The 25,271-nt window shown below is 38.4% G+C and overlaps 2 protein-coding genes across 12 annotated transcripts in view; one reads left to right on the top strand and one right to left on the bottom strand.

Moving 5' to 3' along the window:
* The window catches only part of SULF1 (sulfatase 1), a 126,327-nt gene extending 118,125 nt beyond the window's left edge, over nucleotides 1-8,202 (top strand). For 9 of the 10 annotated variants that reach the window (XM_072330090.1, XM_072330088.1, XM_072330087.1 and 6 more), the window contains 4 exons: nucleotides 344-486; nucleotides 619-742; nucleotides 1,604-1,637; nucleotides 5,565-8,202. In XM_072330090.1, the coding sequence (XP_072186191.1) occupies nucleotides 344-486; nucleotides 619-742; nucleotides 1,604-1,637; nucleotides 5,565-5,595 (332 nt within the window). In that variant the 3' untranslated portion in view covers nucleotides 5,596-8,202. The remainder of the gene's footprint in view (nucleotides 1-343; nucleotides 487-618; nucleotides 743-1,603; nucleotides 1,638-5,564) is intronic. The other variant, XM_072330098.1, reaches the window with a different exon arrangement.
* Nucleotides 8,203-14,833: 6,631 nt separating this feature from the next.
* Nucleotides 14,834-25,271, bottom strand: part of SLCO5A1 (solute carrier organic anion transporter family member 5A1) — a 67,996-nt gene continuing 57,558 nt past the window's right edge. For both annotated transcript variants that reach the window (XM_072328661.1, XM_072328660.1), the window contains 3 exons: nucleotides 21,505-21,746; nucleotides 20,524-20,588; nucleotides 14,834-19,251 (listed from right to left, as the gene is read on the bottom strand). In XM_072328661.1, coding sequence (XP_072184762.1) covers nucleotides 18,806-19,251; nucleotides 20,524-20,588; nucleotides 21,505-21,746 — 753 coding nt within the window. In that variant the 3' untranslated portion in view covers nucleotides 14,834-18,805. The remainder of the gene's footprint in view (nucleotides 19,252-20,523; nucleotides 20,589-21,504; nucleotides 21,747-25,271) is intronic.

Below are 25,271 nucleotides of genomic sequence, written 5' to 3'. Positions count from 1 at the left end.
ATCTTAAGGATCAGGGTTTATGGTGTTGTTTTATAAGGTCTGAATTCTGCACAATCCCAAAAGCTGTATATCAGTCAGAACAGAATATGCCCTAGTAACTATGTTACTTACTATCTTCTGCTCTATTTGTCTATATATTTGAGAAATTTGTGTGATAAATTTGCCAGTTAGCAGCATTTGACCTGTTCTAGATGAGAATCTAATGTTGTTCAAATATGAAACGTTTTTTTTCTTTTAAATGATCTAGAATATAAGAACATGAAGATCTACAGAAATTTCACTAGTATAAGAAACAAGCCTATGATTTTTCACCTAAACTAACAACTTCTATCATTACTTACAGTGGGATCTTTCTGTGCTTGCACAAGCTCAAATAACAACACTTACTGGTGTTTGCGAACAGTGAATGACACCCACAATTTCCTCTTTTGTGAATTTGCAACTGGCTTCTTGGAATACTTTGATATGAACACTGACCCCTATCAGGTAAATCCCTTCCCCTGCTTCAAAATATTGCAGGCTAAACTCCTCTAGTTGCCTTTTGCTGTTGTATTATTATTATTATTATTATTATTTCTGTTAGTAAGTATTTTTTCTCTCTGTTTCCCTTTTTCTCAGCTGACGAATACTGTACATACAGTGGAAAGAGGCATTTTAAATCAATTACATGTACAGTTAATGGAATTGCGAAGTTGTCAAGGTTATAAGCAGTGCAATCCGAGGCCTAAGGGACTTGAAACAGGTACAAGAAAAATGGAAAAGAGTATTTATTTCCATTTTATTAGGCTATTGTCATCTCCTTAATTGTATCCTTAAGGTGTGATTTTCTTAAGTGTTGCTCTTAATAAGGTGGAATGATCCAAATGCTTCTTAGCGAGTTTGCACAAGTTATTCTGGACAGACAATGACAACAAACAGCAGTTGACAGAAATTCTGCGGGAAGTCCATCATGTTATTTGCGTTAAGCAGTAAAAAGCATATGCAGATCTTTTTTATTTCAGAGCCATAGATCCTTTCTCTGTTGCAGGGATTGCTTGGTTAGGTTTTACCTTACAGTAGCAGATGAGGTATTAAATCCTGTATTATTTCTGATTGCCATCTACCTGTATGAACAACCTCAGGCACTATACCACAACTGAGAATAAACATTTCTTATCATCCGTATTCCCCTTTGTTTATGAGCAAAGCAGCATTTCTCTGCAAGTGACTCTGAATACGAGGATAGGTGGTGCTTATACTTCATAAGTCTGGAATTCACTGCACTTAAGTTTGGTTGTTTAAAACTGTGATTTTTTAAATTTTTTATTACAGGAGTATTCCCTTCTACGTATTTTATGTTGTGCATCTTTGTGTCTCTTTCTTCAGCTATGAATGTTTCTCTTTTTTAATCATTTGGGGGTTTTATTATTTTTGAAAAACAGTGGTTTTTCATTCCTTTTATATAAAACTTCCAGGAAATCTTTGTTGGACTGCAGCTCTGTCTTTATTTAACACAGAACGTTTCTTTTTAGGAATTAGATGCTGTGCATGGAAAACTACATTGTGAATGGTTTTACAAGTTCTAAACACTAACAAAAGTTACTCTTGTATTTTCCTATATCAGGAAATAAAGATGGAGGAAGCTATGATCCACACAGGTATCCACACTTTTTTATTCTCCTCAGCAGCTTCTTTCCAAATAATTGCATGATTCCAGTCCATTTCAACTAATGTCTGTATCCTGCCATCTTGCACACAAAATATCTTTTGATGCATGCATTTTTTAACTACTTTACACTGAACTTGGCCATTGTTTTTTAGACCTACCATTCTGCATTTAACGTAGCTCATTGTCACAGCAAGACTTCATACGGCTCGTATTCCATGCTTGTGTTCCTTCAGATATTTAAGCAGGAAAAATGACACAAAAAGAATAACCTCTTTTGGGTTGTTTTCCTGTTGCTGCATTTTTTTTTCTTTCTGTTTTTATTTAGGAAGTCTTTACAGCTGCTTTTTAAGTGAAAAACAACTGTGCTTAAAAAGCTTCCTGAAATACATGATGTGTGCAAGGCGCTTAATCAAACCTACCAAAAAAAAAAAAAAAAAAAAACCTACAGTGAAATCTTCTCACTGGCTTTAGAAAATTTTAACAGATGTTGCTTTAAGCAAAAGAGTGCTCATTTTGATCAACACATGTGCAGCATCCAGATCAATGTGAGCAAGGCATAAAGATGAGGCTCCTTTGGGCAGGGGGAACAATGCTTTCAGGCCAGATCTGACACGTGAGACCAAATATTCTTAAAAGATTGCCATATTTGAACTCAGGAAGGGCAATGGAGGAGATGTCTTATTCCTAATGCTTGAACCTGAGGTATGCAAGACAAGTATTCTTACAGTACCTACATGTTTATCATGCTGAGCCCAGCTATCTCCTCTTCCTGGGTGAGGAACCAGACATAAAGCAAAAGACTCATGAGGCTTTAACTGACCTTAACTGTTCAGCAAGCAATGTTTTTGTTAAGGGGAAAAAGATTAGAGGGTTGTCATATTTAGACTTGATATCTCCTCCCTATATATCAGTCTTATACATTTTCATCTCCTTCTGCTTTGGTGGAGTTGTTCCTAATATACATAGCGTGCCCGGGGTGTAAGTATAAAGCCCAAGGAATATAGAAGTCTATGGAAAACTTTTCTTCAGCCTTCTGAGAAGAGCCTTGTCACTGTTCCCAGCAGCCAGGGAACAATTAAGATAATGGACTTCAATATTTTGTTGACCTTCAAATTAATCAGCTATTTTTTCCATGCAGTCAATTTTGTATTTTCTGACTTGTGTAGGAAAATGATAATCTTTTGTTTGGTTATATTTCAGTGGTTTACATTGCTTATTACAACCTGATGGGAGCTGGTTACTGCAACAGTAGAGAGTAATCCCTGTAATTATGATTTAAGTCTTTCATTAGAAGATCTTCTTGTAAATATTCCTAATCTTAACTACAAATATAACAGAATTGTCATTTTTGAATTGTAGGATCACATGAGATAGAGCGCCCAGGCTTAATCTTTAAGCTATACATCATTACACAGTGTGTTAATGAAAATATTTCAACTTCTGATACCAAGTCAATTAAGGTTATGCTACTGGGATAAACAGTATAGTAAAACATCAGTGATATTGTTCTGTGTAGCATTCCTTCATTCCAGACAGCCAGCTTCTCAGCACACAAGGATGCCTGGGTTCAACTCTGTACTGGTGGGATTCTTTTATTTCCTTTTTTTCTAAAACATATCTTTTTAAAATGAACAAAAAATGTTTATCAGTCTCCCCATTCTCCACTTAGATCTGTTTCCTGTTTAAAATGCCCTGAGTTAGTACAGCACAACAAGTTTTGCAAGTACAATACTGGGACAACAGACCTGTATGGAAACAATCAGTATACCACCATTTGTTTAATACAAAGGGAGAAAGCTTCTGCATGGAAGAACATGTGTCACTTGTGTCCTTGAACAGACAGAACATGACTCTGCATATGTAGTTAATTATAGGATGTAGGAATTACGATCTCCTCTTTTCTCCTTGTCTGTGGATTTTCAAAGCTACCACAGATTGTACCTACTGGCCTTTAGTTTAGGAGGAGATGCAGCCACATCTTGAACAGGTTTGGAGATGACACAGCCACAGATGATAGCATCGTGAGACTCTGAAGCATAATAATTGGTCAGTGAAGTTTAGAGTTTAGATAACACTTAATTTAAAAAAAACAAAAAACAAAAAAAAAACTGAAGATATTTTATTATGAGCTGTTAGCAACACTTTTTATATCATTAGGGTCTGTGACATAAGTGAGTGATTCCCATATATTGGTAGGAAACCACTGACATGCTGTTATTCAAATGCAACTCATCTCCACTTTTCTGTTTCAGACCTTTTTGTAATGGGATTTCTTACAGGAGAAAACCTTTTCTCTCCTCTCCATTCCCTCCTATATACTTTGATTTCAGTGGGAAACATCATGCTTACTGCTAAGTTGTGGAATTAAACTGTGAGATGACTTGCACAGTCAACCAGTGTACAGTCAGCTCTAGGATCTTTAAGATTTAGCTTTCCTATTTGTTTAACATTTATGAATACAAGTTACCTCTTTTCCATGTGTTTAAACAAGTTATTTTTTTCTTATGGACATGAAGTTTATGGAACAATTTCCAGTGCCTTCTCAGCTGTGAGACTCCTCAATCATCAGTGGTGAAACTGAGACTGCAGAAAAAAATGCGGTGTTTAGGGGGGAAGAGATTAGAATCAGTGTGATGGCCTCAGTCTTTAAGCTACTTTGTAGAAATGCAACAAGCTCTCTGCCAATCCAACTTATCTGCAGCACAGCTCCAACACTCTGCTACTGAGGCTCATGGGGAACAGCAGCTCCTCCTTACCAGCCCCCAAATGTCCCACCTGTTCACACAGCCACCCTTGGACTGGCAGCAGAGATTCTCCTAGGCCAAAAGCCAACATCCTGGCCTCTGATTTTCTCCACACTGCCCTGGTTCATATGCAAACTTGTTAATGATCAAATGGCAGTGCTCTAAGTTTCGGTTTCTACCATAATATATCAAAACCACTTTAATTACTGACTGTTCTTGTAGAAATTTGTTTTCCTATACAGGCTCATATTTGGCAAATTAGATAGATAGATAGATAGATAGATAGATAGATAGATAGATAGATAGATAGATAGATAGATAGATAGAGAGATGTATGAAATTATCATCAATTCAAATAATAACAGAAGATTTGTAGTATTTGTGGTGTAGTTAATTAAATTCCTCAAAAGTACATCATTTTCTACGATCATTCCTAGAGCCTTTTATTCTTCTGAACACTAGAACAGTAAGATTAATTTCTTGAAACCTCTGCAGTATTTTTTTGTTGTTGTTGTTTTGGGAAACAAATTATTCATAATCTAATTTATGTATATGGTGCTCATGGCCATGCCAAGTGAGGCCCTCTTCCATAGCTGCTCTACCAGATGCAAAAAAAAGCTTGTGTTGTTTCCTGTGGTAGGGAATTTACTAACAATTTGCCAAGACAGCCTAAGATACAAAACAGGAACATAATTCTGTTGGAAAGACTATTTTTTGTACTGGCTTTAAAAAATATATTTCATTTTACATTGTATAATATTTGCAAAGGCTCAGGTGTTCCCAAATAAGGAAAATGGTCTGACTTTGATGGGAGCAGAATCAGACCCCCATCATGATTTTTTTTCTGACTTGCCTTGAAATACTGTAGGGAAGGTCTATCTTTAAATGCCATCGCAAAACCCCATTAGGGCAGATTCTGCCCTGTTTTACTTAGTCGAAGGATGCAGCAGAATACAGGGGTTTCACTTCTGTGTGTTCTGTGGGAGCTGTGAATCACCTGAGGCCACAATCATTAGCAAGATGACTAAAGATGTGGAGCATCTTCCAGTTTGAGATACATATGCTATGCATAGTGGTGCTTTCAAGGAAATGGGAGGAGAAACGTACACAACAGCTTTGCTCACACCTTTAAGCTGTTGTTCACCATGAGGCTTTATTCTTTCTTTTAACAGAGGACAGTTATGGGATGGATGGGAAGGCTAACCTGCCCAGTTTCACTGGTGATGTCAACTGGCAAGGACTGGAGAACTTGTACAGAGTGAATGAAAGTGTATATGAACACAGATACAACTATAGACTTAGTCTGGCTGACTGGACTAATTACTTGAAGGATGTAGATAGAATGTTTGCACTGCTGAACAGTTACTACCAGCAAAATAAAACAGACAAGGCTAACACTGCTCAAAGCAACAGGGATGGAGACGAATCATCTACATCAACCTCAGCAGAAATGTCTTCTGCAGAAGAGGCAAGTGGCCTGACTGGAGAAGAATTGGAGCTTATTGTGCCAACAGACTTTGCAGCCCTAGCTTTGAGCACCATGAATTTAAGTCAGGAGAGGAAACTTGAATTAAACAATGATATTCCTGAAAAAAGTAGTTTGAATGATGCACACTGGAGAAATAATCAAGCTGAAAAATGGATGGAGGATAAAGAATCAGAACGTTTTGATATGGATTTCAGTGGAAATGGTTTGATACAGTTGGAATCCCGGCATGGTTTCATGCTACAGCCCATCAGCATTCCTCAAAAAGACACTCATCAGGACACTGATGCTATGAGAGACATATTTGGAGATCAAATGTATCTTCCTGTGAGGTCCGATCAACCTGTTGTTCATCAGGCTGTAAATGTATCCATTAGAGATTCATCCATCAGTACCCAGAAAACAAGGACATTTTTGGAAAAAACAGAACAGAGTCTTAGAGGGGAAACTTCACAAGTCCTAAACATAGAAGGCAGTGCCTCATCTCCACTCTCTGTGGGTTAGATCAAGTTGCAGATCATTAAATACATTCTCCTTTTCCTTATTAGCAGACTAATAAAGGCAATCATGACAACTGACATTCCATGTTGACTGTAGATACAATTTGCAGCTAAATTAAGACCAGTTCAGTATTTGTCTGTGTGTATTTTATTCACACGCACACATACATACTTTCACAGTGATTCGCTACACTGGAAAGCAAGATTCCCAGCTTTTAATGGAAAGAAAAAGTGTTAACTTTCTAATGCAGCAGCACATTCTCTATAAGCTAAAATTTCTTTGACAAGGATGTTCAAGTGACTTTCTCTATTTCCAGATGATCCCACCATGAATGAATGTTTCTGTCCACCCAATCAGTCTGCAGAATGTGTTTGTGATAAATTATTTTAACCACTGGAAATTCCTAATGCCACACTTCCGAGTAAAACGACATTGCACTTTTAAAATCTGTATGCCATACCATTTATGAATCTAATAACTTACCTGTTCTTAGTTTGTTCGTTGACTAATGTAATTGTGAAACCAATAAATAGATTGACAGGAAAGAGATAACCAGCATGGATTGTGGAAACAGATTGAATATCATTTTAGCAAAAATATTGCATGTTTTTGTTACTTCGATTTAATTAAATTTGCTCTCAGAAAGGTATGGCTAATACTTGTTAACTAGAGGAGGATTTGTTTAAATTGGATTGTTTCCCTATATATGACATTGTCAGTATTAAAATTACATGAGGTGTTTTGTTTTTTTTTTTTACTTTTCTTTTTATCTGATACTGGTAGAAAGGCTTACGTTGATTTATATATACTTCTGTCACAAGATCTGATTTTTATTAGCCTGAATGATACCTTGAAAGCATTCTTTTCATTTTGAGACTCAAATTTGTGTTGTTGTTTTGAACAGTCATTAAAGGGAATGATAAAATCATGTTAGATTTACATTATTCTAGATGCACACGGGGTAAAAAGTAGTAGCTTAGATAGTTTTTGTTGTTGTATTGCTCTGAAGTTTTTTCTTGAACTTTAGCAAACTTTAAATTTTATAAAGTATAACAAAAAAACACACAAAAACACAAAAAAACACAAAAAACTTTGAAAATCTGTACTACTAGAAACTATCTTTTTTTGTTTTTTAATAAATTCTAAGTAATTAGCACAACACCGCCAAACGAGAATTACCTCAAACAGAAGTAATTCCACAGCATCCGATTCTTGGGAGTGTTTCCTATCTGTTCCGTCTTATTTAGTGTAGTGAGTGTTTTGGGGCTATTGCAAGCACTGCAAGTTAAACTTACGTTCATCGCATTGTACTTTCAGTTGAAACTTTTTTTTAAAAACAAGATTGTTTTAGTAGGATTTGAATAATTTTAAGAAGCGGTCTTTTTGATGGACTCTGTACATATGTTAAAATCAACTAGCTCTTTGTCTGATGTATGTGTCACGGGCTGATTGATAGAAGAAGCGTATTTATGGTCATGAACGATGCTATCATTTGTACATAGGTTTCAAGTTACTAGGATACCAGCTGTGTTTTTAAAACTTGTATAATACTTCTGTGATACTTTTATAGAACAATTCTGGCTTCGGGAAAGTCTAGAAGCAATATTTCTTGAAATAAAAAGTGTTTTACTTTACCTGCTTCAGAGAAGTCCAGATGATCCAGCTTTCCAAGCAATCCAGATTTACTTTAAAATATGTTAATGTTTTGGGCTTTATGAATCCATCCACACTGAAAGCAATGGGTAATGAAATAACACATTATATTCTGTTAGTTATAAATTATTCCTGGAGATTGTGAATAATATATATATTTTTTTCTTTAAGACCTGCTGTGATTCATTGTATTAAAACCCAATTCATCCGATCCTTTCTTCCCTGAAGTCAAGGCAAAAACTGCAGTTCACAGGAGTAAAGCAATGTCCCATCATGCCATCCCTTGATCCCTCCCTGCGGAGCTCTCCCTGCAGCAGCAAGGTGTGACAGGCTGGGCACAGCACAGGGACTGGACCTCTGAGAATGGACCACAGATCTGTTGTGAGGATGAGCGTCTCCTCACACAGGAGACTACAAAGAATAATGAAGGCTACAAGGTAAAGGTTGTCTTTCACGTGCCCTGTGAGTCCTCAGTGGCATGTGAATACAATTAGCTGCTTAAGCTTAAATCTGTCTCTAAGGCTGCAATTCTTGACCTCTTCTTTCATTTACACAGTGATTGGACACCTCTGTTCCTTCAGACTTGAAGTTACAGAGGTTGTATTTGGGAATTATGAGAGAGGACCAGTGGTTAACCTGAGTGCTTAAAAATCTATCATGGCAGTGCTGGATAGACAGCTCTAGAGATATGAAATATGTGACTTTGAATCCTCTTCAGTGTGAAAGTGATTGACCTTCCTTCTTTCAAAACAGCATCTTGCCTTCCAAACTATCAGATAGTTTATGTGGGAGCCTCTTTGCAGCTCTCCTATAGTAATGTGTTGGGAAAAAAAAGAGACTCCCTGGAGCTTAGAGGTATAGAGCGGACTGCACTCTGGTCCTTGCTCTTTGGAAACAAGTATCAACTATAAAACCAGCCCAAAGAGTTTCAAAAGGTAACACATCCCTAAGTGGATGTCTTAATCAACTTGTTAGACAGGCTGTGGCTGTCCCAGTGAAGTCTACATTTCTTCCTGTACGGTACTTCTTATCCCACAGCTGAGACAGTCAAGCACTGAGCAACACATGGTGTGACTGTCAGGAACCTCTTACAGGTGCTGGAGAATAGCAGGCTAGGGAAGAAAACAAATGCCTTAATCTGATTTCAGCCTGAACCACGTGGAGCTGCTGTGGGTTCCCCCCCACTCAGGCAGCAGGTGTCAGTGCAGAGCTGCACAGCATGCCTTTCCTGTGCCCCGGCTCCGCTTGCAGGGCCCGCAGCCCCTCCCTCACAGGTTGCTCATTTGTTCGGTTTCAAACCAGCAGCAATAGCCTCTGCGTGCCAGAAAACTATCGGCAGCCTTATCCACAGCCCACTCCTTCATTTAACAGCTCTGGTGTTGGGCAATGGAGACGTTCATTCTGCAAGATGCTTTTTAATCTGGTTTTATCTTTTGGAAAATGAAAATGAAGAATTCTTAGTGAGAGTTCAGCAGTCAGACAGGGCCAAGGCTCCCTGGCTTGTCCGCCAACCCGTTCATGAAGCAGTTCCTCCCCAATGGTAGTGCACTGACTGAACCTCCTGAGGGCTCCAACTCGCAAGGGGCTGGGCACACCACAGGGTTTCCATCTGTGGAATATATTATATATATATATACACATATGTATATATATATATATGTATATATCTTTGCTTTTACATAAAAGAAGTGAGCCCAGACTGTAAGAGAAAGCTCCAAGACTCAACGGAGTGAACTGGCTACATGCACACTGTTAGACCGGGTGGGCCGCATCCATGTTGTGCAGCACTTATCTCCCTGTGGCATAGCCCTACATCACAAACCACATGGAAATGGCTTGGTGTGGACCAAATCAGAGCCATGGAGTGAAATAAGCACTGCACAGCACAGACATCAAGAACCCTGTCCTTGGGTTCATGCCCCAGCCCATTATTGAGCAGCGTGGATGCACACAGAGTTATATCCTATGTATTTATCTAACTCTGCCAATATTAACTCCAAACAAATTTGTTTTTCTTAGCATGTAACCAGTATAAATCAGATTTACCACTAGAGATGATGATGAAATTTTACAGTTTATTTCTTCACAATCGATACCTTGCTGTGATTTGGTGCTCACAGAATTTAGTGGGAAGGTTTGGTTTTGGTCTGACTGAGCACTAAAAAACTGAATATGTCATCACCTGATCCAGACTGACTGCACACCGATCCAGGTTCCCTTTTGGTTTTGTTCTTTTTTTTCTCATCAGAAATAAAACACATTTGATATGCTACTTTTTATTTTCCAATATCAAGTATTCAAGAGTTTGTTTTGTAAACACATGTTTACAACAGATGCCGACAATAGATTTCATGAAACAATGTGTTACACAGCTTTGAAATTCTTCTAAGCTCTGCTGAGAAATAAATATCAATTAAAAATCCCTAAAGTATGCAAAATAATGCATAAACCAATTAGTCTCTTTTTACCACAGCACAGCACCCACACACTCATACGGTCAGACATACTCTACAAATGTCCTTAATACTCTACACATTTGCTTAATAATGAGGTGGTTTGTTTTAATTAAAAAACAGAACAGTTACAGGCAATGTGCCCACTCCATGCTCTTACCACGCTACCCAGATTATTTTCTTGCTGCTTAAATCATTTGGTAGAGGTATGCACTGCAGCCAAGGGCAAAACTCCCATTTGTTCAAGTGGGGAACAGAGCAGGTCTGTTAGGAGGAACGCCTTCACTGACACATGGATCACAGTGGCTCCACGTTTGTTTTTGTTGTTCTTTGTACAGAAACTGTTTTGAAGTATTTTGTCCAACTTTTTGCATTGACATCTCCCTTCCTGTTTTCAAAAGTACCTTTGTTAAAGAGGTAAAATTTCTGAGGAGTACCACATCATGCCATGTAGGATACACATGCCTCCTCTTAGTGAGCAGTCCAGGTATGGTAACATAAAGAGTTAACTTTCAGTTCCAATGGAAAGGCAAAATGTTGTCTTAAAAAGTCAAACACCAAAAATCTGGGTTGTACATCCTAGCTTTATTGAAAGTTGGCCAGATTTGGCTTTTTCCATTGCTGGAGCTAGAACTTGTTCCTATTTGACCCCCCTCTTTCTGATATTTCATGAAAGAACATCAATATCTCAGATCTAAATCCTCGATTTAATTCTAACTCTTAGTAATGTTGCTTGGTTAAGGGGTGCCATCACTTCCTGTCATTCCTATAGAGTTTATTTTCAGTCTCTGCTTAATCAAAGCCACCAAAGAAAGTAACATTCTACAGAAGGATGAATAAATCCTACAGATTTGTATGGTCTATATAAGTTCTACTTTAGCTGCTAGTGCTGGGCCAAATCCTATACTCCCTCCTGAAAGGACAGAAGAGCTAGACAGGAATTGGCTCACTAGTAACTATGAACACTGACTTTGCTGGAGAAGCTCCAGACTTAAATAACAAAAACACATGCTGTTGTATCATTGGCATGCCTTGAACCTGTTAATGAAGTCATAGTGAATACATAGCTGTTAGCACCATAATGTTGTTCAGCCTTTTGTCCAAAGATTATCAAGGTTGCTCTTCCTTGAGCTGAACAATACCTTGAATGCCTTTTGTAGCCCTTCATGAATTCCACAGCTTTTCAGCTATTCTATATCATGAATAAAATTCTTTACAGGATAACGTTGTGACAGCTAACTTGAAATAGAAAACATATGGAAATGGAAAAGAGTGAAATGGAACATGAACAAATAAACATTTATTCTATCTTATAAAAGTCAAAACCAAGCACAGTTTGGAGCTATGAGGGTTGCTTCAAAAGTAATACCTCCTATTTTATTATGTTGGTGTCAGGGGCTGATGGTGACTGGTACAGTAGCAGAAGCTGAAACTTGCCACCGATATTCCATTACATGTGGTTGCCATGTGACAGATGGCAGCAGAGGGGCAGTCTGACAAAATGGCGTCTGACATGGAAGTGGATATGGAGCAATAGTGTGAAATTTTATTCCTTCATGTGGAAAAAATGGCACCCACTGACAATGATCAATGCTTGCTGAACATTTATGGAGACCAATCAGTGGATAAGAGCACAGTGTAGTTGTGGGTGGTACACTGCAGCCTTGCTGACCACCGTGGTGGTTGTCTCTGCTGGTGCAGATTATTATGAGCGTGGCATGAAGGCTCTTGCTCATCACTGATGAAATCGCATAGCTAATGGTGGTGACATTTTATATCTGCTGTAATTTCCATGCAAACAAATAGGAGGCATGACTTTTAGAGTGGCCTACGTACTTGGTACCTGCAGAGCTAGATCTGTGTTTGAATGGCTGGATTAAATTAAAGATGCTTATCTGAAGGACAGGACACTCATGAACTTGTGCTAAAAACTACAGACATTAACTACATGTGGGTATGGATATTGGATTTGGATCTTGTTAGTTGTCATCCTTACTTTATGTTATACACTCTGTGGAAAGGATAGGGAAAAACTCCTTCCTGAGGACTAGGTATACTTTCAAAGCTTTGGCCACATAATAGCGTGTATTAGTGTTAACAACATGTAGTGTACACATTAGTGTAACAAAATAAGGACGAAGAATCACATGAACTCTGGCCATAACATGTCCCCACACTGAAGGCTCTCTATTTTAACTCAATGAAAATGCTTACATTTAACCTTTTTTCAATTATTAGACATTTTTTAAAAGTTACATAAGAAAAAGATAAATAAAAACCCTAATTCTATACCAAATAATTAATCTAGCATCGTGACATCAACTGTCCATCTTCTAAATGCTCTAAAGGATGAAAATATCTCAGAAATCAAGTCCAGCATGTGAAGAATCTGAAATGCATTACCACGGGTTAAATATACAACCAGCAAGCACTGTTCAAAGCTCTGCCAATTCAGACTGGTGCAATTCTGTTTCTAGGTGTTTTAAACCCCTGGAAAGCAGACACAGCTGGATGGCTTCAGCTGTGGGAACACAGATAGTACAGCATGACATTTCTTATGCTGTTATAAAAGAGAAGTTATTGAGAAAAAAGACAAAGATAAACTTCTTAAGGGAATATTTTGTCTTTGATCTACAAAAACAGTAGTACTAACCAGTGACTAGAGTATAAAAGCTAAACAAGCACTTTATGTCACTTAGTTCACCTACAGTTGTTAAAGCATCAGCTTGTTAATGTCCAACATAAGGGACGGGCCCAGTTCTTCGGCTTTATTATCAGGCTGTTGAGGATAAGAATCTCGCTCCAAAATAGCAATAAGACACTTTGGACCAATTTATCATCAGTTTTTTGTCAATATAACATGAAGAGCAGTGGTATTATACACACAGAAAGAGAAGTAAGGCAGCAAAAATTCAGGCGATTTGGGAAGAACCTGCAAGAATGGTACAGAAGGTGCCGACCTCTCTCCTCAGTCATGCTCACTGGAGTTCCATAAAGCAGTGAGGTCCAAATGTTATTCAGACCTCTAGGTTCAAATCCTGTGGAAGGGCACAGTCCAAATCTACAGCATTACAAATGATTTCATGGGCTTTAAGGTCAGAACTATGCCCTTATTTATTCTGTATCCACACAAAATACCCAAATTTTCATCCAAAAATTCATGAAATACGTGAATGGTGTGCTTTATGAATTAAATATAGCATATATATTTGAGCAAGTCCACGAAATATTTTGAATGTGGAAACAACTGAGATGATCAGGCACCCGCTATCTCTGGCTGGATGAGGTGACGTTGGATGCCATCAGCCATGGTGATGAGATGACTCCGGCTGGAACTAGACAACTACTGTCTGCTTGCATACGTGCTTGAAGTGCCTTCTGCTTCCCTAAGCAGAATAGTAATGTCCCTCACTATGCAATCACACTTTCACACAGAATTAAGAATTCTTGGAAAGAATTCTAGTAAAAATTTTACAGTTTGTAATGCTAAGCATTGCTACATGGAGCTACATGGAAACCACATCATAGTATCATAGTATCATAGTATTGTGCAAGTTGGAAGGGACCTTAGAGATCATCGAGTCCAACTCCCAGGATTCGAGCCCTCTGTGTAGCAGAGCGGCACTTCTACCCCCTGCTCCACAGGAGGGGATTCGAACCCGGGCCCCCTGGTGTTGCAAACGGGAATTCTACCGCTGCGCCACCGGAGGCACACATGTCTTTTATTTAAAAAAAAATAAAATTAAAAAAAAAAATTAAAAAAAAAGAAAGAAAAGAAAAAAAGAAAAAAAAGAAAAAAAAGAAAGAAAAAAAGGCAATCCTCCATTGCCAGATATAGAAGTATCCACAATGCCATGGGGAAGTACTTGACTGCCGTTTTGCGCTCTTCCAGTGATGATCACTGAATCCATGGGTAAAAAACAACTTAGCGTGGAAATTACTCCTTGGGTAAGAGAACTTCTTTCTGAATGCATGTGGAATTCAGGCCAGTGCCTGTGTACATGCATTATTTTTAAGTGCATCACTTAAGTATATAAATTTAGGCATGTATTTAAGTGCTTTGCTGGAGCAGAGCCATAATGAATGGCTATGCTATGAATTTATGAGCTATATTTTTTAAAAGAGCAAACATACTTTTGAAAACACTACAGTCAAGTGTTTCTGATTAATTTAAGGGCTTTCAAACTTGCATTTCTAACACCCATGAGGAGATCTGTACCCTTATTTCACCTAACTGCATGTTCTGAAGAACAGCAAATTATTAGATGCATTTTTAAGATACAGTGACCAGACAGAGAATCAGAAGCTTCCAATTAAATTGCATCAGAATATTTAACTTATTTTTTTTTTGTAGCTGCTTACACTGTACTGAAAATATATAAAATGCTACCGGTTCCAAATTATACCATATTACATTCAGTATGCTTATGAGAAGAGGACTAAAAGAATGCATGGCTTTGCCTAGCACTGGAAATCAGAACATCACTCTCCAGTTATTGCAGCCATGCCTACATCCGCTGGAATCTGTATGAATCACTCACTATGAACAGAGTGGTTCATAAGCCATACTCATATACACCTGAGGCTATCATTACTCCTTTTCTAACATCTTCCTCATTTTTGAGGAAAGAGAGAGAAATGAGAGGCCTTAGATAAGAAATGATGATCTGTTCAGTCATGTCTCTGCACTGGGACCACTTCTCTCACATCCCTTATTCTGAACCAGGAATATCTTGAGCAAGAGAACACCAGGCTATCCTTATGATATCATGGCTCTCTGGGGACTTGCAGTTGAACTCTAGGCGTCATTGCTCCCTGTTTGCCCTGGCTAATTAGCTGTAGGTAGAAGACTTCAGTATTCTACCAATAGCACTGTGTGAATGTGCAGGAAGGCAGGACTCCTGCTTTACGTGTTCTTGTGTTTGCTGTTAACCAAACTAAAGTGTTTGCAGGGAGAGTGGAGGACGGTAGAACTTACAACAACTTAACCCAAAATGACTTTGGAATTTTACATTTTATGGTCAGATGGTTTCATGACAGGAAAACAGCATGATCCCCCTTGCTGGATAACAAGTAAAGCTTTTCCTTTCTTAATCACACACCACACACTGATGGTGACTAAGATCTCTGTATACATCTTCTCTGGCAACTCTGCTTCCTTCTGCAATGGTAGCCTCAGAAAATAGTTCTTGCTCAGCAGATTTCAGTCCATATTTCTGTTGCTGTTGACAAGGCTGAAATTGACTTCTCTGGTGAGTTACTGTTTTTACCCTGGGTGCCTTTATTGGCTTAGTTTAGACTGTTACAGCTTGCTCATAACAAAGCCTCCTTCAGGACTAAATCATAAGTTGGCCAGAGGCTGCGTTTTCTTTCCCTCAGAGGATGTTGATTTAATTAAATGATTTGGTAGAAATACACTGACAAAATCATTTAGATTAAAAACTACTACTGAATATTTAGGTTTGTTTCAGTGAAGTATATAGTTTTGAAATGAAAATTAAAAAGCTACAAGAAGCTATGCAAACACAGCTTTTTCAGTATTTCTGAAATGTGTGTCTTTCCTTCAATGTTCCAGTTTCCCAGACATTAAAAAATGGTTTTAGAAGCTGAGGTGTCAGGATTTCCTAAAAAACAGAAATTCTGACAAGCTCTGAATTCCCTTGCATTCAGCTCAGAAGCTGCAGCAGTTGCAGATGTGTCATTTACATCACCCTCATTCTTTATGATCTGTGTTAGCTCCTGACAGTCCTACAAGCCTAAGCTGCTCTCACTCGATATTTGTATGGAAAAGATGTGCACACAAGGCATGAAATAGAGTAGATCAGGACAGATGATTCATCTCCAACCTCTTTATCATATCGTTTATGATTCCCTAAATGCTCTGTTTCTGAGGTATTTGAAGATTGTCTCTTTTCACCTCATCCCATGCAGATTAAAATGGGTGAGTGATTAAAGTGGATGGGTGATGGGCTGCAATTATACTTCGTCCTACTACTCTGCCTCAAATTTTGTCATGACATGAATTTCTTGATGCAAGAAGCACTCAAGATTGTAGGAGGAGGCGGCATTTCTATCATCTATTCTGATCTCCTATGTCAAAAAATAAATTGTACCCAGTACCTCTGAGACAAGGAAATGTATTCCTTGGGATGAGAAGTATAGAAGCTAAAATCCCAGGTGGCACAAACTGACTGCAGATATACCGTGCCCAGTAGCTGCATAAGACAAAAAAAGAAAAAAATCTAAGGCTTGAATCCAAAAAGCTATTAGTATATACAGAAAAGCAGGAGGTGATTGTAACAGTACTCCACTATGCTGTATTTTTCAGCCACAGAAAATGGAATTAATAACAAGTCACATAAATGGACTGAGACATTGTGAAATAAGCAGTCAACATTTCTAGCAGAGGAACCAAGCCAGTGGGTAAAGCCACATGCTGATCAAAGACAGACAAGAAATGATGGAAGGCAATTGGCAAAGGAGAAGCAAATCCAGATGCCAAGGAGAGTATTCCCTTTGATTTCAAGGGAAAGAAGATTTGGTTCCATATATGTTTAATCGTCTTACAAATTGTAAATTAAAAATTAAACTAGAAAGAAAATCCTTTTTACATTCCCAAAGTTCTGCTTTCTCCTATTTGATTTCATGCAGGCTACGCACATAGCAAAGTCCAAGTCTGCCCATCACTGAGTTCTTCTAATGTTTCTTATTTCCTTAACTAGTAAGGCTTTCCCTGCAGGGCAAAATACAGCTTTGATTTCCCGGTGTCCACTTGAAACTGTTCCCTGCCTTTTGAGACATCAGTAGTACAATGTAAGAAGGGCACTACAAAGTCTCCAGAGCAATATATGAGATGCTAAGAGCAGGGGAGAAAACAAACCATAGTAATTTGGAATAAGTAAAGGCCACACCACATCTCATGGGTCCCTGCTTGCAGACAACTGATATTCTTAGCCCTTACCTGAGTGTGTTGAGAAGAGCCAACTCACCCTTTGTTCTCACAGAAAGTTTTAAACAAAGCTGAGGAAGGCTGTTTAGGTGTGGGATAAACCATACACCTACAGCTTCCAGGGTGGTTCCAGCAGCCTGCTCCAAGGCAGGCAACAGGAGTGGCAGAACCAGGGCAGAAGCACCAGGGAGAAGCACCACAGTGGTGCCAGCAGTTGAAAGGAAGGCCTCATGCTGAGCATGGGGACAGCCCACATGCTCACAGTCTACTTGAAGGTTTCTCTGCTAGGTCTTGTGGAGAGATGTGCCACCCTGGCTCCAAGCAGCCAGTAAGAAGCAAAACAAGGCCATCAGGTCTCCCCTGAGGTTTCCTCACCAAAGCTGAACTACACTGGCACGCACTTCTGAAGCACAGCCAAGAACTTCCTATGAGCCATAGCTGGTTATTTTCTTTTTCAGGAAAAAAAAAAATAAAAATAAAATAAATGGATCTGGTGCTAATAAGGGCTACTCAGGTGACCTATATTATTACAGAAATACATCTGGCATGGTATGCATAAAGGATTTCTACACCTTAATGTTATCACAGATTAATACTTAAGTGCTTTTTTTACTCCAAGCGTTATAAGCTCCTAGCCTGTGAACTTTGTGTAGAATGACTGCTTCTTATCGAATGAAAGTTAATGCACATTTTGACAGGACAAAGATATTGTCTCAACATTTGCAAACATCACCTGATACATAACTTTCGTATGGCTTAACATGTTATTAACAGTACTTTAAGTGTTACGTTCTTTTTTATTTTAACGTTGTATGTCTGAAAATAGCCCCTTTGGAACTGAGTTGCAGTAACATCTTTAAAAGCAAACTTTAAACGTAATTTGTTGCACATACAATTATCCGAGTAAGTTGCATAGTTTAAACAAGTTTAGTTGTGCTTTGTAGCAGAACTCACAGTAATTACTCATCTCTTAAAAATATGCTTTGCAGATGTGAAAGATGATACATTTAAGCATTTTTGTAACATCTAGACAGTAACAATGTGAGTTTTTGTCACTCTTCCACTGACTTCTGCTGTTCATAGTACCTCACCCTTACACTGATATTAGATAGAGCATGGACATTTAATGGACACATCTGAAATAATTACAAACACAATTTTTAAAACTCCATTGTCAGGAAGGGAGAATTAAGAACTTGGGTTGGTTTGAGGTATCCAGCCCTCAGGAACACACTATGGTTGTTTGCATTAAGCTTTGTTGGTTTTACCATGTGTTACATTTAGATTAAAAATAGAAGGCACAGGTGTTTTACAAGGCGCCATAATTAAGTCAACCAACAAAACTAAACATTACAATACCAAGCCAGGGGGCTATATTTCAGCAGTGACTTCTTCCAATGCATTTTCATTTGAGGAATTTATTGCTTCTGAAAAGGGGCCAGGGTATGTCTGTGCTATGCAGTTCATGCCCTGTGCCATACCAATGTCTCCTCGAGAACTGAAGGTAGGGCAGGATCTAGTCCGTGCATAGTTTTGTTGAAGTCCAGCTTGGCCAACCATCTCACTCACAGTGTTCACCGGCGAAGCCCTCCATCGCTGTCTCTGTAGTTGCTCTTCTTTACACTTAATGGAGTACCAGGCCAGAAAAATAAAAAAGAATCCCACAAACTTGAGAGCAGCAGCCAACCCAAAGTAGACAAAACGAAATGAGGTGACGTCGTATTCCCAACAAGATCCTTGTACACCACAATCCTGTTGCCAAAGCATGCACGTGGTATCAATAACAGCCCCAAAATAAATTGGAGTGGGAATGTAAGCTGAAATAAAAATAGCAACAGAATTAATACGTGTTAGCAAATAGAGGAAGACTTCCAAAGAAACTATGTATGTAAGCCAAACAGGTGTAGATCAAGAAGTTCCGAGATTTCCACTCCTCTATTCTTCCCACCACCACTGCTTATACCCCTTAAGGAACACCACATAAGTGACAGCATTAAAGACAGCGCAGCTACACCTTACAGTAGCTGCTGCTTCACTCTGTAGAGCTCAGCCAGCTCTTCATGAACTATATGCCCCCCAGAGAAACTTACAGGAAATAAAATCAGCAGGAAAAATATATATACATATATATATACGTTATCTCCACAGTGTTACTTGTCGAACATCCATTACCCATAAGCTGGGAAATAGCAGAGATTGCTGCTTTAGATTAAGGAGAAAAAGCCACCAAAAAATCACAAAATGTATCTCTTACCAAAGAAGGATGGAAGTGATAAGACCACTAGAGTTTCAATCTCTCTTTTGAAGATATCTTCCTCAGAAACAGAATTTAACATCTAAAACTGCCAGACCCTTAAATGCTCTGTTTTCCCTGGAAATACGACACCTTTAAGAAGAGTCAGAAAGAGCCTTCCTCAAAGAAAACTGTTGCCTTACTGACCAGATGCAGCCACTTGTGCTTTTCCTCTCGTTCTCTCTTAGAATAGTCATTGCTTGCTCTATTCACATTTGGTAGTAGCTGAACACCAGGACCAGATGGTATTTTAGGAGTTCAAGAGGATGAGCACTGGCATTTCATCTTTTCCAAGTAACTCCTGTTTCTGTCCTTGAATACGCAATATTATATGTGGGAGAGGAGAAGGACTGACACAGACACAATCCTGCTATGGACAATATTTAGAAGACCGAAGTTGTTCTTATTGTGTCATCTAACTGGATCAGGAAATTACCAATTGTTGTCAGAAGAAAATATTAGTTTGTCAAAAACTGAATCTTGTCAGGATGGGATGGTATTTTGACAAATCGTTTTTCTGGTCAGCTTTTAAATAAAACTTAAACTGGTTCTAATACCTCTTTCTGGGACAAAAATAACATTCCAGAAGGTCAATAATAAATATAAATATTTTAAATACATTCTCAGTTACAACATTTTCAGAAGCTATTAACTTTGAGTTCTTGATGCAATTAGTCAGGCCATTGGTAGCATATTTATTGAATTTCAGTACTTTGATGTTAGATTTAAGGCAAACATCACAAACCTTTTGGAAATCCTATAATTTCTGTGAAAGCTTAGTAACTACACAACTTACCAAGAGTTCGTAATAGAACAAACTGCATTCCTAGTGCAAAGGGCCGTTCCCCATCTTCCACAGACCTAGCAGACAAAAGAAAAATCCTTTAAAAAATAGTCAGCAGCAGATAGTCATTGTGGACTGCTCTGACTCTACCTCCTGGCTTTTTTTTCTGAGTGATAATAAATCTTTGCCAACATCCAGTCTATCTAAACATTCTTCCATTTCAACGTAAGTAATATGAGATTCCTTCCAATAGTTTCAAAGAAAAAAAGTCAAGCTTTCAAAAGACTGTATGCAGACTAGTGATATTTCACAATGCCACAACAAACAACTTCAGTAAATTACAAATTTTGTTCTGATTTTAAAAATTATTTCATAAATCTAAACCAAGATATCTGAAATTCAGATAGGCAGCTTGTTGTGACACTGGAATATGAGATAAAGAACAAGCAGAAAAACTGCAGTCAGATGGGCAAGCTTTTCAAGCCAAGCACTCAGCCAGAAACTGAAAAGTCAGAGAAATGAGTTGGGCCACAAATCTTGGACCAACGTGCTGTGCACAGTACGTGGTTTGGGATGGTTGGCATCACTGTTCCATGGACTAAGGGGAGGGAGGCATTATCATCTGTGATGATCATTACAACATTCTGCTGAATATTTCCCTTATGTATCTCACAAGAATGAAGCTCTCTGCAGTATTAATGTTCACTGGTTGCATTTCACCTTTCCATAACTGTGGTATAGTGACGTTTTATTATTGTTCTCATTGTGCAGGTGGAAAAGTCAGAGAAGGAATGCAGTCCAAGGTATCAAAATGATAGTGGAATATCAAGGTAGTATGTTTTCATTTGTTCTCTCTCTATATGGTCTAGAAATTGTTGGACATTTCTTGCTTCCCGAAGTGCACTATCCTGTGAATATTCTAAATGCTTCTGAAACAGACACTGGTGACAGCACAACAAAAATACGTACATGAGCCTGTATCATAGCTCCTACCTGAGTGTCACTATGATCGCTGACGGCTGGGCACAAGCTGTTATAAGGGTCACTATGAAGAGAAATATCAGGAATGGGATAAGTGTGTTGCAGGTTCGATCACACTTCCCAGAAACAGCATAGCCATTCTCATTCAGGTAGGTTTTGACAATGACCAGCCGGAGCTGACTGCGCTGGCCCACTGTCGGTGGGGTGATAACCTGGCGGCTTTGGACACAGGCACATTCCGTGTAATTTCTTACCTGGGGAGAGGGGAAAAAGGAAACAGAACATTTCCACATGAAAACTCGTGTGAGAAAGACGTGGTGTGTCCTATGTAACCTTCTCAGCAGGCATCAAATACTGCTTCCCAATCAGGATTCTTGTGCCTCCAGCATCATGAGCCCGGATACAGTCAAGATAACCATTCCAAGTGGTTTCAAAGCTGGCCCAAATATCCCATAATTAATCTGCTTTCCCATTGCCCACGACTTCCACCAGTTAGGCGAGCATTTATAAAAATTTGAGGTTTTGAGAATTTTGCAGAAACAATTCAATCACTTCTGACAAGGATGCTGGAGGAAAAGATTAATTCTAGTATATTATCAAAACTGTGAGGAAACAGCCATTAAGCAGTACTGACAGTAACATATTATAGAATCTGGCAGGCTGTTCGTTGTCATCTTCAGGAGGTATCTTCTGTTGTCTCTGTGGTAACCTATCCAAACTTGGCTAAAGAGAAGGAAGCTGTGTTTCACACACGGAACCCAGAAACAATCAGCTGAGTGTGAAGTGTGGATATGGATGGGATGTGGACAAGAATGAAAACAGAGAATAAGATGAACAGAGAACTAAACGGTGAGACTGGAAGACATGAGAGATTCTTGGATGGACAAAAACTAGCATGAAGAGACTGTGTAGTAAACTGGCTTTTCAGAGGCAAAGAATACAGTGAACTGAGCCATACAAGGAAAAGCTAGGTCAAAAATAGCCTCCCATTAGACTCATAGAATCACCAAGGTTGGAAAAGACCTAAAAGATCATCCAGTCCAACCATTCACCTATTACCAATAGTTCCCACTAAACCATGTCCCTCAATACAACGAGTCATCCCAGGGTTGGTGACTCCACCACCTCAGTGGACAGTCCATTCCAGTGCCTCACCACCCTTTCTGAGAAGTAATATTTCCTAATATCCAGCTTGAATCTCCCCTGCCGTAGCTTGAAACCATTCCCTCTAATCCTATCACTAATGACACGAGAGAAGAGGACAACCCCCAGCTCACTACAACCTCCCTTCAGGAAGTTATAGAGAGTAATAAAGTCTCCCCTGAGCCTCCTCTTCTCCAAGCTGAACATTCCCAGCTCCTTCAGCCTCTCCTCATATGGCTTATGCTCCAGACCCCTGCTTTGAACATGTTCCAGGGCCTCAATGTCTTTCTTGCAGTAAGGGGCCCAAAGAGTTTTCTAATGGCAAAAGGCTGTATGGTCAATGAGAATATTCCAGTGTTAGCAAAGCAGATCGGGGCACATGTAATGTTAGAGGCTTTGATTTTTATGGTCACATTCATAAATGTAGAACTACATATGCACAAAATCTACATTACAAGACCATCTTAATATTACAAATTTAAGCACTCAGACATTGGGAAATAACCAAATTAGGGTTGCCTGTCAACTTTAATTTATACTCCTATTCACAGTTGTATTATGGCATTGCCTTATTTATTTATTTATTTTACATGGGATTTAGCTGAACTTCCTAATGAGAATTTATTCAGTATTTTACTCCACATTTTCAAAATGTGATCCCAAGTATTTTTCTCCTCACGCTGACGGTACTCTACTACAGAGTGCCTCATATTTCATTGTTAATTTTTTAAATCAAACTCATCGTTATAGCTTAACATTTTCAAAACGGTGTAATTTATCTTCAAAACAGCTGAGATGAGGCACTATTCTCTATTTTGTAGTTAAGTAACTGAAACAGACAAAAAGCTTCAGAAAGGTGAGTGGCAAATTTAAGGCAACCAAGTTGCCTTTTTTTTTTTCAGAATATTTTTCCTTATACACTACTTAGCATTTCCTAAACACAACTTTTTCTGCCTTCAGATAAAGATTTAGGCACTCAGTGCTTCTGTAGATGACACTTCTGGTTATTGCTCATGTTGATCATCCAGAATACAAAGAATAAAAAATTAATGGGATAATTTTGGTCTAAGTGACTTGCCCAGTATCACTTAGGAATGAAAGCAGTAACAGAATCCAGTTTCTTAGGTTCTTAGTTTCAAGGCAGCTCTCCACCGTTTAAAATCACAAGTATTTGTTTTCTTCCTACAGTCCTCATCTTAATCTCCTTTTTGCTTCCAAATAGGCCTCCTACAAGAAACAGTCTTCTTTAGTACACAATCTTGGGTCATCACCAGAGAAACCAAATTTGTGCACCGAGACAGAGCTCTTATGCAAGAGAAATTCTGGAGTTTACATAAACCAGTTCTGAAGTCCACATGGGCATCCTTTTGCCTAATTCCAATTTTTAAGTGGCAAATTTTGAAAGCATTATATTTTATAAGCTTAAATCCCAGTATTATAGCTTAGCAACATTTTGTGTGCTATAGAGTGGCATAAGCTTGTAGTCATTGTTTCTAAAAGTATCCTACATAAAACATTATTTTATCAATACATGTATTTTCCTACTCATTCTATTCTCCATTATCTACCCTCAGGCCATGAAGGATCTTTTCTTAAACCATAGTAGGAAATAGTGTGTTTCAAAATCTGTATTAAAGAGTACAAATTACCAACGCACTTCCTTATTAAATGAATTATCAATGATCGTACAACTGGGCCAAAGGAACATTCTACTACAAACTAGGAAGACATTCAAAGTAAAAATAAAAACAAAACAAAATTAAAATTAGAATAACCTCACCCCCAGAAAACCCACTGTTCTAAGTCTGTTCTAAGTGGAATCTACACAGGAACCTGCATTTATGGAACATTATCCAGTCAAACTTCAGATAGGAAAGTGCTGGAACCACCACCCTCCTGTTAACAGGCTGGCTCAGAACTGCAAATCAGCTGACTGATACATTATAAATAAGCTTTCTGGAATGTACAATCAAGTCCTCAGAAAATCAATGTTTACAGTACTTCCTGTCTTTCTTAAATATTCTTTTTTTATATAATAATTAAAATAAAAAAAATTTAAAAAAATAAAATTTAAAAAAAAAAAAAAAAACAGTTCTGTAATAGAAAAATTCAGGAGTTTCCCTTTCATATTAAATGAGTATATAAATACCACTTTTTTGCTTGGAGGGTTAAATTGTACCTTTCAGTCCAGGATACTGCAAGATTCCCATGGTTCAACTTTACCAGCAGGATGCTTCTCCCCAGCCCAGCATAACTGGAAGACTGGGCTATAACGGGTAATGTATATCCAAGAGAGAAAGTGGATTATTAACATTCTTTAGTTTCTGGTTACATGAGTTTGAAGATAATCATATATCATGAAGAGGTCTAGAGAGGGACGTGATGATGGTGAAGCTGCTTTACAAGAGCAGAATAAATGGGCAGTCTTTCTTTACCAACACAAACAAAACACCTATCAATGCACTGGTGCAGGTGATACAGCCACTTATGTGAAACAAGGAGCACAGCACAAGCACCAGTGGCTTTCAACATAAAACTTACAAAGGAGTTTAAAACATTTTCCAGTTACCTGAAGTTCTTCCTTCCATTCAAAGAGGAAAAAACAACAACAACAAAAAATCCCCAACTACTATTAA

The sequence above is a fragment of the Excalfactoria chinensis genome, chromosome 2 (genome assembly GCF_039878825.1).
Source record: "Excalfactoria chinensis isolate bCotChi1 chromosome 2, bCotChi1.hap2, whole genome shotgun sequence".
Classification (NCBI taxonomy): Eukaryota; Metazoa; Chordata; class Aves; order Galliformes; family Phasianidae; genus Excalfactoria; species Excalfactoria chinensis.
This window is presented reverse-complemented; position numbering and strand designations above follow the sequence as displayed.